Raw genomic sequence first — 13,151 nt, 5'->3', positions numbered from 1 at the left:
CATTAACGAACGCAGAAGGTGATCATTTTACAACAAGTTTGTTACACTTTGGATGTAGTCCCTAACAACTGATTCTTAGTAAAGCTTTCCAGCCTAAGCACGCTGCACTCTTGAGGGTGGATCAGGGAGTTCTCAGCTGCGAACACCTTGAATGAAAGCAGGAAAATGTGTCTGTAGTTTTGCCAGTCATGGGACAGACATCCTCAGTGAGGAAGCCTCTGTTTACATCCAGAAGGTTGCAGATGACAACAAGGATCTCAAGCACATGTGTCCTTCTTTTAGGGCAGCAAGGATTTCAGAGCTGTTGGACTGTCCAGCTGGATGGGTAATGGCCCAGCTCTTTTCCAAAAAGACCAGCAATAGCCTGGAAAATATGGGTTGTAGCTCTGTGATTCAGAGTGCTGCATAGTGTGTGTGCGAAAAGGACTGGACTAAGTTCATTTAGGGAATTTAGCCTTTGCTGTTTGTTATAACTATTTCTGCTAGATAAAATCTATTCCTTTCAGAATAGTTTTTGTTATGTAACTGTATGTGCTAGTTTGCTGTACTTGCATTTTGAAAATACACAATTCCTAAGTGAACTTTTGAGATAGCACTAAATATGTTTTTCAGCATTGCAGGACTTAAATCTACTCGGAGAGTTTCAGATACTTTAGCTCTGAAGATGTAGTGGGCATCTCTAAAACTTGTTTTCAAAGGAAATAGAGATAGATTTAATCTTTTTCTAAATGTCATCCTTTTCTCATGAGCATGCCCATGCACTTTTGTTTGTAGGCACACATATACCCAATGAGATACACATGGGGGCAGTTGGTAAGAAGAGCTGCACGTGCTGCAGAGGCTTTCTAGTGACACCAAGGGTCAAAGGAAGTCCTTTGGGAATAGCAAGTGGAGCTGGGCTGCTGATGGAAAGCTGCCACATCTCCATGTCTTCTAGCGTTTCCTTATATAAGTGGTCAGCTCAGGACCAAAAATAGGCAGGGTTAACATAAAGTAGGCTCTGTTAAAGGCATTATGAATTTTGGGCTTCCTGCATGGAGTCATCTTATTAATTTGCATTGGAATTTCTATGCAATTTAAGTTGTATTCATTTTTCTTACATCCAGAGCCAACAAAGGCAGCACAGTAAACACCTCGTATCTCCACAGTGATGAATTTCTTCTGTTCCCTCTTTCATTTTCCTGGTTCTATTTTGCTTTCCTGGTAAGAATTACAACTAAAGCTCTAGGTTTTTGTGTTTGGGCCATAAATATTACTTTTCTGCTTGGACTACTGAATGGATTACATTTATGTAAATCAAAGTTATGTAACTTGATTTGGAAAGATTACTTTTCCCCTTTCCAAATATTTCGTCAGCCACTCTGCAAGTAATCATTGCTGCATAACACATGAAAATTCTAAAAAATATGACTCATCCTTTGTGTGCCTCTTCCCAGGGTAATGTCATAAATTTTAAACAGTGCTGTTTAAATAATTTAGGACAGGAATATGTTGTGTTTCATGCTTATGACAGTGGGCATAAGTTTTATTGATTACTTGTATTTTAAAGACTCTTTACTACAATCCAGGAAAGTCAAAGATGGCCATTAACAAATACAAACAGGACTTTAAAAATATTTTTACTTTCAGTATGTGCTACAACAGATGTTAATATGAAGGATATGTAATCTTAATAAATCCCTTTCTGCCTGCTTGCTTTTTGTTACAGATCTAAGTCTTTGCACTTCAGAAACAGAGATTTTGTACAGTATAGAAATAGTTCTCTAATAGTTTTGTAAAAAAAATTACAGAAATAATTAGAAATGCTTAAGAGAATGCCAAACCACATATTTTCAAAGTACCACATATGGGTTTAGCTGAGTACCTTCCATTTAGGTTTAAACACAAAAGGATGAACATGTATATCTCTGCAAACTGCTTCCAAAAATGACTGCATTTTGAGAAGTCTGCAATTAGCCTGTGATTGTGTAATAGTCCATTAACTATTTTTTAATAATGTGGGTTTTTTGTTAATTTAAATATTTGGAATATTTTCATATCACATTTACACTATAATTTATTGCAATAACTTTCAATATTTACAGAACCCAAGAATAAATTTTGCTTTTGGTCTCACTTCTGCATTTATTTTTTGAAGTAAAAACCCCTTTACTTGACAAATTAATCAAAACAACTTTCAGTGTGGATGGCAACATTAAGAAGTATAGTAAACAGTCGATTTGGATGGCATTTGCTGGTTCCAATGTTTTACCGAGCTGATCTGGCTCACTGCACCGAATGATGCCTGCAGCCTTTCAGAATTCTCAATGATGCTGCTTTTTCCTTTGATAATAGGACTTGCACATCTATTTCTGTAGACCTGACAGAAGCTTTCAGCTTAGTTCATTAAATTTTTACAGTGAAAGCTGGAGTCGGTTGGATTTTTAGATAGCTGAGAGATTTAGGAAGAATAGTTTTCTGCCATGGAGCTGTAATTTTGAAAGTATGTGCTCTCCATCCTCCCTCTTCTACAGATGATTCCCTTAAGAGGTAAATGTTTCATTAAATGGCGATGAGAGGATTGTTCCTACAGGTTTGAATTAAGTACATGTACCAGCTCTGTTATTGTAATATATTTGAAAATAAAGGTTACTACTCAAGTGTTCAAAAACTCTCAAATAGCACAACCTGAACCCAGTTTTCACATTCGGTTGGGTATCATCATTAGGTACATGATTAAGGATTGTATTTCTGTGGGCTTCCTTGCCAGGTCACAGAATGGACTCCATCAACTCAGTGAGTCACTGTTCAGTATTTTCTTTCCACCTCTTTGTTCAGTTATAGAGCTACACCTTGTTCTCGGCACATTTTTCAAACTATTTTGAATTAATTAGCTAAATTTTTTACTCTGGTGCTCATTGTGATGGTATCTGAGTGCCTATGAGATATAATTACATTTCACAACATCCATGTGAGACAAAAACTTGATGCAACCTCCACTTTCTAGGAGATAAAGTGTGAGTTGAGGCAGAGAGAATAACACCAAAAGGCCCTACTTTTATGGATGGTGCAGACTGAATCATGGAGGACTGCATTGTCTCAGTGCTTTAGGATACTGTACAGTTAATCTTTCCCAACCACAACTTCCAGTTACACCCATGAGTGTTCACTATTAATACAAATGAGACTGAATCACAAGTCAGGTGCTCAAACAAATGTTTGTTGCTCAAAGTTGGGGTTAAATTACTTTCTTTACATCACAGAGAAACTCCAGAAGACATGCAACTAAAGTCCAGTTCTTTATGGCATTATTCAGCTTATCTAACCACAAGATTTGACTATCTGTCCTTGCAGCCTTGTCCATCCCACACCTTTTGCAATTTGCAATAAAGCAGTGCATGGGTGGCAGAGGCAACAGCAGCTTTTTTTCCTGCCACTGTTCCTGCCTTTGCAGCAGTTCAGTTCTCTGCACTGAATGAACAAGAGGTCCCATGGCAGTGTAGTGCAGCATGCTTTCTCTGAAGACTTTATCATGGGTGTATATGCACAGTGGGGCAGATCAGGTCACTGGAACACCTTATTTTTAACATCTTCAAACCTTGCTTGACTTCACAACCTTAGACCTATTCACTCGATGAAGATGGGTCATAAGGGTGGTGGGCAGGTAGGTAGCATAGTTTCTTACCACAAGGTTGTTAATCTTTTGGGTTTTGGAGCAAATTAACATTTCTAAACAGATTATTCCATATAATTTGGTATTTTCATCTATGTAATACAGGGTTGAAAACCTTATCTTTCCCCTTTGAAGTAATAAATCAAAATTACTGCATTAAGACATCACTGAATTAGGTGTACACCATTAATATCAAGTCATGCAGTGGTTTGCCCAGTGAGTTTTGCCCAAGTTTGATGACAGCAAAGCAATAGAAAGACCGAAAATTTTTCATGTTGAGGAGCAGAAGGTACTGAAAAGACTTCAGCGAAGGTGATACTGTGATACAAGATCTAGCTCCTGCTTTGCCTATACAAAGTGGTATATCTTCTAGTGGACAAGTCAAGTGGACTTGTCCACTAGAAATATGTGTCTGATTCTGGGTCTTCTGCTAGTCCTAAACTCAGAATTGATTTGGGTTTGTCTTGTAGAGAATGATGTATGAAATGGATCCAGTTCAGGAGCTTAATTATCTCCATCTCTTACATTGCACCTAAGCCTTCCATTGCAGCCCTGTTTACCTGTAGAGCAGGTACCAAACCCAAGTCTGCCCTGTATACCAGGATGTTGTGTTTATGTGAGTGCCCTTCATGTCTTTGTGCAGTCAGTGCCCTTCCCTGCTCAACTGCTTGCCATTTTTTATGTGACAATACCATGTTGTCTTTAGTTGGTTTCTTCTGTTGTCATTTTTCACTCTTATTTTCCCTCTCATTGCTATTTCCCTGTCATTCCCATTGCCTAATCAGGTCTTGTTCTCATTTTTTTCCTCCCAAGTTGTCCTGTGGTTTCCCTCAGTGTTTTCCAGCTGTTTCCAGTGTTTTCACATTTTCATATGGAATCTTGCATTTTGAGGGTCAGTGATGAGAGGCAGTAAGGTGTTGGGTTTTTTTTGCACCGCCTCCTACTCAGAAAATTCCAACTCTCTGTCTGGTCCTTGACTGGACCCCAATCCCAGTCTGCCTGAGTGGTTCTCCCTAACCATCTTCCTAACATACCCTGTTGACTTCTTGCTCTTTTATTCCCTGTCTGGTTTCTAACCTTTCCCTGCATGCTCTGCTTCCAGCTCAGACTTCCAGTCTTTTACCCAGTTGCCAATTTTCCACTGGTTCAACCTCAGCCTTCCTTTCCAGCAATAGTCTTTCTTGTTTTCAGGCTTCATCTCCAAAATTGCTTTCTCTTATAGCTGGTCCATGTCCCTTCTGCCATCCTAACCTGTTTGGTGCCAGGAGAGAGGAACATAGTCTGAAGGAGAGGGCTGTGGAAAATTTCCCTGCTGGAATTGTGGAAGAAACTCAGTTTTGATCTGAGCAGTGAAAGCTGTTCTCAGTCTCAGTTAGAGCATGTCCAGTGTGTAATTCTCAAGAAATTAAGCTGTAGATACTATACAAACTGCATTTTTTAAGAGCTTTTAGCTTTCAGAAATGGAAAAAGTTTTAGCTTAGCAAAAAAAACAAACCAAAAACGTGTTATCTCCTCCACAGATTTTTAGATTCTTTGCCAGAGTATTGAGTTAGTAGATCTTCTACAAGAAATAAGAGTTCATTGTGGCTAAGACTGGATTAATCTGTGATTTTTTTTCTTATAAACAGTGATTTTTCTTTCACTGCCAGTTTCTATGAACATTGTGCATGTGTGTGAATATGAGTGCTTAAACTGAGACAGCTAGCATAGAAGATGTACTGTGGACTCCTGGAGGCCTGGCAAAGTTATTAGCTTTGTAAAATCAAATCTACTGAAGGAAATCCTCATAGTATTGCATGATCAGGAATCTAGAGGCTAGTTTGATTGGCATTTCATATTATTAAGAGACATTGAAACAGAAGTTTAAAAATCCTAAATTTTTTTTGACCTTTTATTTTAAAATAATTTTGCATTTAGAACAATGATGTGTTTTCCAAATAAAATATTCCTGCTTGAAATATCAGTCTTTAGGTGAGTTTGTTATCTATGCTCATACATGAGAAATTAATTACAAATACATTTTGTCTTCAAAAGAGAGGTACAAAGCACTGGTTTATAGTCAAATCACTGAAATGTAATCCCAACTGTCATTAATTCCCGTAGGTTTAGGGCAAGGCAGCTTGAATCTTACTGTTTGCACTCCTCCTGAGGTCTCACAGAAGTGCATTGGGAAGAGTTATTAAATTTTTTTTTTCCATCTTGGAGTCACAGTGATATACATTTACATGTTAACATAGTATTAAGTTTATTATTAGACTGAAATAGCTTTGCAAGTGAAAGATAATGCTATCTGACTCATATTGCTTTAAATATTCCTGGGATATCTTAGGAGTGTGTGACATATAGATCTTCCATATGCAACTAGACATTTAGCTGCTATGTAAATGTCTGTTCTCAAAATGTTACAAATGAATTAAGGAACTTTTCCATTACTTCCTCTGCTCAGAAGAAGGAGATGGTACAGGCTCCATGGAGCAGACTGATGGCACCTGGGCAGAGTCACTGCAGAGGCTACAGCAGAGCTCTGGCTTTGGGTTTGGGCTGTGATTCATTCAAAGCTTCAGTCTCCTTTTACTGCAGTTCACATTTTTTGATTTGCCTTCCTCTACTTCTTGATTATTCCTTAGTGCTATAGAGTGCAACTCGAATCAAAGTTGTCCTCTCTAAGCTGTGATTTTTGCATTGTGACAGTAGTTTTTATTGACAAGATTCAGAGCAGTTGAGGGAAAACTTGCCTGTCATTTCATACATGCTTATGTCGTGGAAGTTCAGGTGTGAAGGCGATGGGTAACACAGGAGCCATGGTTTAAAAATCACCCCAACCTAACAGTAGCTGCTACAGAAAGATGGGCAGCCTCCCAGTCTCCTTGGTCCAAGCTGCACATACCCCTTCCCTATACTGGCTGTAGGTGGTGATGGCATTCATGGGGCTGGCTTTCCTGCAGCTGCTGGATGAGAAGCAGAGCAGGAGAGGGAAGGAGAGGTGAGCTCATGGGCTGTGGCAGCAGCCTGCAGTTGGATGGGGTTAAGCCATCCATGCCATCCATTGAACCACACCCAGGCCAAGGTGCCAGTGCCTGGCTCACCGGAGCGTGCCCCTCGCAACGCGCGCGCTTACGGCGCTGCAGCCGCAGCGCCCTGGAGATGAACGCTGGAGTGGCCTTGGGTAGTCTTTCATAGAGCAGCTGCTTTCTTGCTGCATTGGGAGTAACCTAATGCACTTAATCGATGCATTTTCTCTAAATCCTGCTCATCAGAAACTGGTTAAACTGGTTTGCCATTGGAATGCTCCCGTCCCCTCTCCTGGATCCCGTCCCGATTTCTGTAAATCATCACCTTCCTGAGGCTGCTGAAACTTTTCCTCATATCAGCGAGGCTATGGTTTATATCTTGAAACCTAAGCCCTTGTTTTCTCAACCACAGAGAGAAAGCTTTATTTGTGGAAGCTTTTCCAAGCCTTGTTAGCCATGTCTTTAAAGTTCCCAAGCCCTTCCTTTGGGAGGAAAGCCGTGCCTCTTGCTACTGTTTCTTCATGGTTAAGCAAACCTCCCTGCCAGGCTGGGCTTTTGGCTGCTTGGGAGAGAAATGAGTGGGCATGATTTCCTGATGTTTCTCATACCACAGGGTATGCATGGTTGCTGTTACTTATTATTTTCACTCTGAACTGATTAACAGCAGAGCCCAGAAGGTACAATTGCAGTTTGTCTTCCAGGGTGTCAGCAAATCCAGTTCTATTTCACATACTGTCTTATGGTCTCTGAGCAGCAAGGCGATTCTCTTGAATCCACTGCTCACTGTACCCCTATATCAAACACTGAACTTAGTTCCTGTGCATATCATACCATTCCCATTTCAGTTCCTGAAAAGCTCATGACATTGTATTTATTGAATTTGAATATTCTGCTATTGCACTGGAATAATCTTTAAAGTTAAATAGGTGTGAAGCTGAATACAAACAAATCTGATAAGATAAAAAGAAGGTTGAATGCAAGTACCTAATCAGCATTGTTGGGGAACAGGTTTAGGTTTTCTATGCAAGGAAATTATGTGAAAGATAATTTTGAGAGGATGTAATTATTTTTACATAAAAATGTTTAATAAAAAAAAAACCAACCTCACACTTTTATCTGAAAGTACACTGTAGTTATTGGTAAAAGCAAGATAATTTATGTGGCATAGAAACAAATTGTTATTGAATATTTCTGTAAACAGAAGTTATGGTAATTCAGAAGACAAATTGAGGGAAGAAATCTGAACATTGCAGAGGCTATAATTTTTCATTTTCCCCATAGGAGCATGGTAGTATTGCATGGAATATTGGTGCCCAGTTTGCTTCTTACTGGGGAAAGCATGCTTTGGAAATATTTCTCAGCAAAAGTCACTATAACAAAAGACTGTCAATTTCCAGGTTTGTTTCTAAATTATTTATTTTCTAATTATTTTAAATGAAGCAGGGATAAGAAAAGTTTGAACACTTGTTATTGACTTGAAAGTTAAGCTGCTGGCGATTCAGATAATACCATCCAGGATGCCCTGAGTAAAAGAGCAATGAGCATAACACGGATCTCAGGGGTCACCAAACTCATGTGGGAGGTCAGTGAGGGAGACAAAGAGGTGGTCATTTGTTTATGGATGCCATCCTTCAAGAGAGAAGAAGAAAATCCTGCAGTGAAATCTCCAATTCTTGCAGTAATAGTTAAAAATCTTAATATAAGGAAAGTAGTTGTTGATTGAACTAAGAGAATCACTTTGGAAAACAAAAAGAAAACCATCTTGTATTTATCTGTTGAATCAATTTACAATTAGAAGCTCAATATAGAATAAAATTAATCTTTTGCAAGGTACAGGTTTCCTCTCTTCCCCCCTCTCTCTTTTACTTCTCTAAATCTTACCAGTTGTGAATACTGAAGATCCAATAGAGCCTTTTAACTCTTTCACAGAGCTGCAAGGATTTTTTGTTGCTGTCTGGTTCATTTACCAAGATTCATCTACAAAGAATTCCCTACATTTCAAAAAGGGTTACTGAGTTCCATATTCTTATCCTTCTGTGAAATGCCAGTGTTTAGTAGCTGCTCTGTTATTCCTTGGGGATGGGGACACATCTGCTGCACGAAACTACAGATGTTGGCTAATGCACTGAAGAAACATCCACGTATGGAAAATCCTGTCTGCTTTAGGCATCAGCATAGAGTTCTGTACAGACAATACAACTTCTGGGGGTTTTGGAAAGAAAATTCAACTAGATAAATACAGCATTTTTCATTTAGATAATACCTTTTTAGTAAACATTAGTCTGAAAAATTGAACTCATTTTAGGTGTGTAACTTAGGAGTATTTTGCAGTTTTAGGAATATGTAGACTTGATGTAGAAGTGGTAAAGCTGCTTCTTTGTCAGACTGTTACTGTGAGCAAGAATTTCCTCTTGCTGCTTCTCCTTTAAATACCAGCACACTTGCAAATTTTGGAAAAGTTAGTCTGTGGCATAAGTGCTTTTTTGTAACAGATTTGTATAGTGTTGAATCCCAGATGGAATCAAAGGAGCAAACCTATTTAAGCTTTTAACCAGCATGCAAGGGTATTTTAATGAAAATTAGTCTGATTCTCCTTTTGAAACTGTGCATGTGCTGAAAAGGAATGCTACAGATATTCCTTTAGGTAATGCTGGTGACTTCTCTACCATTACTTGTCTCAGATTGCTGTCTGTTCTGTTGTCATTTCTTAACCTTACTAACCTAAATATTGCCTGTTAATATTTACATCCATGGCACTTATAACTGGGGAACTGCTGACAAATCTAAATCAATCTAAGCCTAACAGTGTTTGAGTTGGTGCATTCTCAAGAGATGGTCTGCTTCAAGATTTGTGCAATTGGTTATTTTTGAGGGGTGCAAGGAAAGAAGTTGAAATTACATTTTGTGTTATTACAGTTATGGTTATTCTGCTACTTAGTACAGATGGCTTCAGCTCCAGATCTGATTCCTGGACTCCTTTGTTCCCTTTTCTGAGTTCTGTGTTCCTGTCCTTGCTTTCAGAACATTTCCAGCACCATCTCATGAGGACCCTGTTTTCATTTTCTCCTGTGGTCATTTCCCTTTTGCTTTTTCTCAGCTTTTCCTTTTTTTCTTTTTCTATTCTTATAGTTTTGTATATATGTCAAATTTGGAGGTCACTTACTAATGTGACAATCTGATTTCCTTGCAAGTGCATACTTTCTGAAACAATGTAACATTGTTTTGGTTTTGATTTTTTTTCAGAATTAGTCCTTGTGTGGTGTTCTGTCTCAATCCAAATTTACCATAAGGACAAGAAATATGCCACTTTGTAAGATGAATTTTATAGATTTGTCTTGTTTTTTTTGAAATGCAAAAGACTGTACACCTTATCAGGAGAACGTGAGATATTCTTTGTTATTTTATTTCCCTTTTAGATGCGCTGTATTTGCCAACATCAGGGACTGCAAAGGAAGAAGCAGCTCAGGAAGCACCTGACTGCCTTGTGAAGTATTTCAGTGTCGTGTGGTGTAAGGCATCAAAGAAAAAGCACAAGAAGTGGGAAGGCGATGCTATTCTCATTACAAAAGGAAAGTCAGTAATATTGAAAGATATGGAAGGCAAAGACATTGGCAGAGGTACTGTAGAATGTCATACTTGCTCAAAGGATCACCTGGCAGAAAAAATCACTGTGCTTTGAATTAACAGAGACCCAGCTCTTTAGATATTTTAGTTCTTCACACGAGTGTTGACCACCGGATGAAAAAAACGGTGGAGATTTTGGGTTTGCTTTTGGTTTGTCTTTTTTCTCGGGGTGGGGGGAAGACTGCAAGACAGCTTTATATTTATTACATATAAGGCAGATGAATGGGGGTGGCTGGAGCAGGCTGAATAACATAATTCACAGAAACACCAAATGCTAGTCCAAAGAGAGAATCTGGAAATCAACGGTTGTACTTCAGCAGAAATGCTAAGTAACAGCTTTGTCTGCTCACATAATGCAGAAGTGAAGGAGTTAAAATTTGGGGGAAAGATACAGGTACGTTTCTTGTAGATATTCCAGTCAGCACTAGAGCAATCAGGAATTTCAGAGGTTGGATCTTTACTTTTCAGCCAGTCAAACAACTAAAAATATTATCTTTGTTGGAAAGACAGGCAAACAGCAACATTTTCCAGCTCAGCCAAAGTCAACTGTGTAGCAATTTTTAGTCTTGTAGTTTTAGCAGCAGCTGCTGCTGTAAGACATAGTTTGGGTTGATATCAGAGTTAAAAATAAGACTTGCAAACCATAGGCTGCCATCAACTTGAAGCAGTAATTTTTTACTGAAAGCAAAGCAAGAATTAACTTTGCTAATGGAGCCAAAGATATTCTGTCAGGGAGCAGGATTGGACAATGTTTTTGCAAAGCATAATTTGATTTATTTTAGGTCAGAGATGGCCTCTCTGCTCTTTTGTTACAATCATGACATTGTGATCTCATGACATTGTGAGCCTTGTTAGGACCAGGCAGTTTTGATTTGCAAATCAGTCTGTGACTTAGAAGTTAATTTGAATTTATTTATAGCAAAGCAATATATGTACAGACTTGCTTGTTTTTGAAGAAGGCAGAGTGAAAGAGAGTAATGCCTGGAATGCATCAGCCACCACCCTGTTGTTCATGTGTTTTTTCAAGTCCTGTCTTCTTGAATTAGCAGCAAACACAATAGAAAAATGAACATTGTGATTTTCTCTTAAAACTTAACTTAAAAAAACCTTGAAAGTTTTTTTACCGCCTTTGATGGTGTCAGAGAGGACAATACCAATGTCATTAGTGCTAACTTGCCCATTCAGAGTTGCTTTCAATTCATATATTGATTCTAAGAAGATAACAAATTGGCCAATTTAAGCAGTGTGAGTCTTAAATTTCTGCAATTATTTAACTCAGTGAGCGAGAAGGAAAGGTCCAGCAGTGGTGCTTGCCTCCAAAATTGTATGTAATACTGGGAAGTTCATAGTGAATGTGTATGAGCCCTTGGGATTATTATTTTTAAATGGGAAGAAAAAGGCAAAGGAAGAATTTTTCTTTTTTTTCCTTAGGCTTACCAGGGCAGGATCAAGGATGGCACAAGGGAACCTAAAATCAGCACAGCTTATAGCTCATTTTTGAGGCAGCAGAACATCTTACTGTTCTCCTCTGCAATGTCCTAATTCCTTAATAATGCATTGCAAAGAATTTAGGACGTGCTCTCTTGTAAATTGCTGTATGTTACAGAAACTGTTATTTCTGGCAGCTGCATAAACAGTTTTGGCTTTTTGCCTTCTCATTTTCCATCTGCCCTTAAAGCCCATCCTGTCTTAGCATGAGACTTTTCTGACCAGAACCTGCACAGGGATACACCTGTATGGAGTATGTTCAACCTGAAACTATGTAAAGATTATAACAGAAAACAAAAATGCAGAGCAAAGGAGATCATAAATGCCCTCCCTAAGCATCCTCTTTAGGAAGACACATGTATTCTTTTGTGTTCAGGCATCTTCAGCTCTTTCCTGAAAGCAAGTGTTCCTTCAAGAGCCAGACGAGGTTCACTGTGTGCTTTCTGAATACTTCCAGAGGAGAGGAAGAAAAGTATCTCCCTTTCCCTTTTGGCCAGAATGTTTTTCAGCACTTGCTTAGACTCTTAGACTGTGAAACACCTCGGTAATTTTTTCCTCTTAAAGGAATTCAAATGCAGAGCTTCACCTTCAAATCTTTCACATTCCTAGAAGTGACAGACCCAAGCTTTGCAAACAGTTTACAGGAGTCTTTATACTTTATATAGGGTGTCTGTTGGATAAAATGTGCCTTGGGAGGCCTTGCTTCTTTCTTCACAGCTGAGTGATTTAACTGCTGGTCTATGCAGTCATGCCTTTTTTTTGGTCTGCTTTGGTTTTTTTGGGGGGGAGGTGGGAGGTTGGTGTTTTGTGAGGTTTTTTTTGTGGGTTTTTTTTTTTTGTTGTTGTTGTTTGTTTGGCCTGTTTTTTAATCCAAGCCTGTTTATCCAAATTTACACAAATTCAACAACTGAGGTAAAGAATTCTGAAACAGAGATGTGGCTTTGACCTCTCTGAGTTAAGAAAATAAATTATATGTCCTCTGTTTCTTATGTGAGAGCTTCAACCAGTAGAATGCTATTTAAAAGAAGGAACCCCCACTCTTTCCTACACTGTTGTCTTAAAAGGAAGAGGCAGCTGTAGCTGTATTTTGTAATGAGACCAGCTGTAGCTGCAGTGAGAATGCCCACCTGACCAAGCCCAACAACTATTGAACTTATAAATCTTGGCAATAATCAGAGCATGTTCCAGAGCATATGTAGAAGTGAAGATTTCAGAGGCATCTAAATCATTAAGTGTAAGAAAACTAATTAAGAATTATTTAAAAAGTAGAATACACTGTTTATATCAATAGCGAGAGGGGTTAGGAGACTTCTTTTGGTGGCATGAAAGAAAGGGAAAAGGACTTAGGATGGTTATTAAGGGAAACTTCTGGATTT

At 38.6% G+C, this 13,151-nt stretch overlaps 1 protein-coding gene across 5 annotated transcripts in view; it reads left to right on the top strand.

Moving 5' to 3' along the window:
* Positions 1-13,151, top strand: part of RAD54B (RAD54 homolog B) — a 63,444-nt gene that overhangs the window by 29,126 nt on the left and 21,167 nt on the right. For 3 of the 5 annotated variants that reach the window (XM_064391756.1, XM_064391748.1, XM_064391762.1), the window contains exon 4: positions 10,080-10,280. The exons of 1 other annotated variant lie outside the window; for it this stretch is intronic. In XM_064391756.1, the coding sequence (XP_064247826.1) occupies positions 10,080-10,280 (201 nt within the window). Of the gene's footprint in view, positions 1-10,079; positions 10,281-12,856; positions 13,010-13,151 lie in introns of those variants that run through there. One more of the 5 variants, XM_064391777.1, reaches the window with a different exon arrangement.

Source organism: Passer domesticus, chromosome 1 (genome assembly GCF_036417665.1).
Source record: "Passer domesticus isolate bPasDom1 chromosome 1, bPasDom1.hap1, whole genome shotgun sequence".
NCBI lineage: Eukaryota > Metazoa > Chordata > Aves > Passeriformes > Passeridae > Passer > Passer domesticus.
The sequence above is the reverse complement of the archived record's forward strand: the minus strand, read 5'-3'. Positions and strand labels throughout refer to the sequence as shown.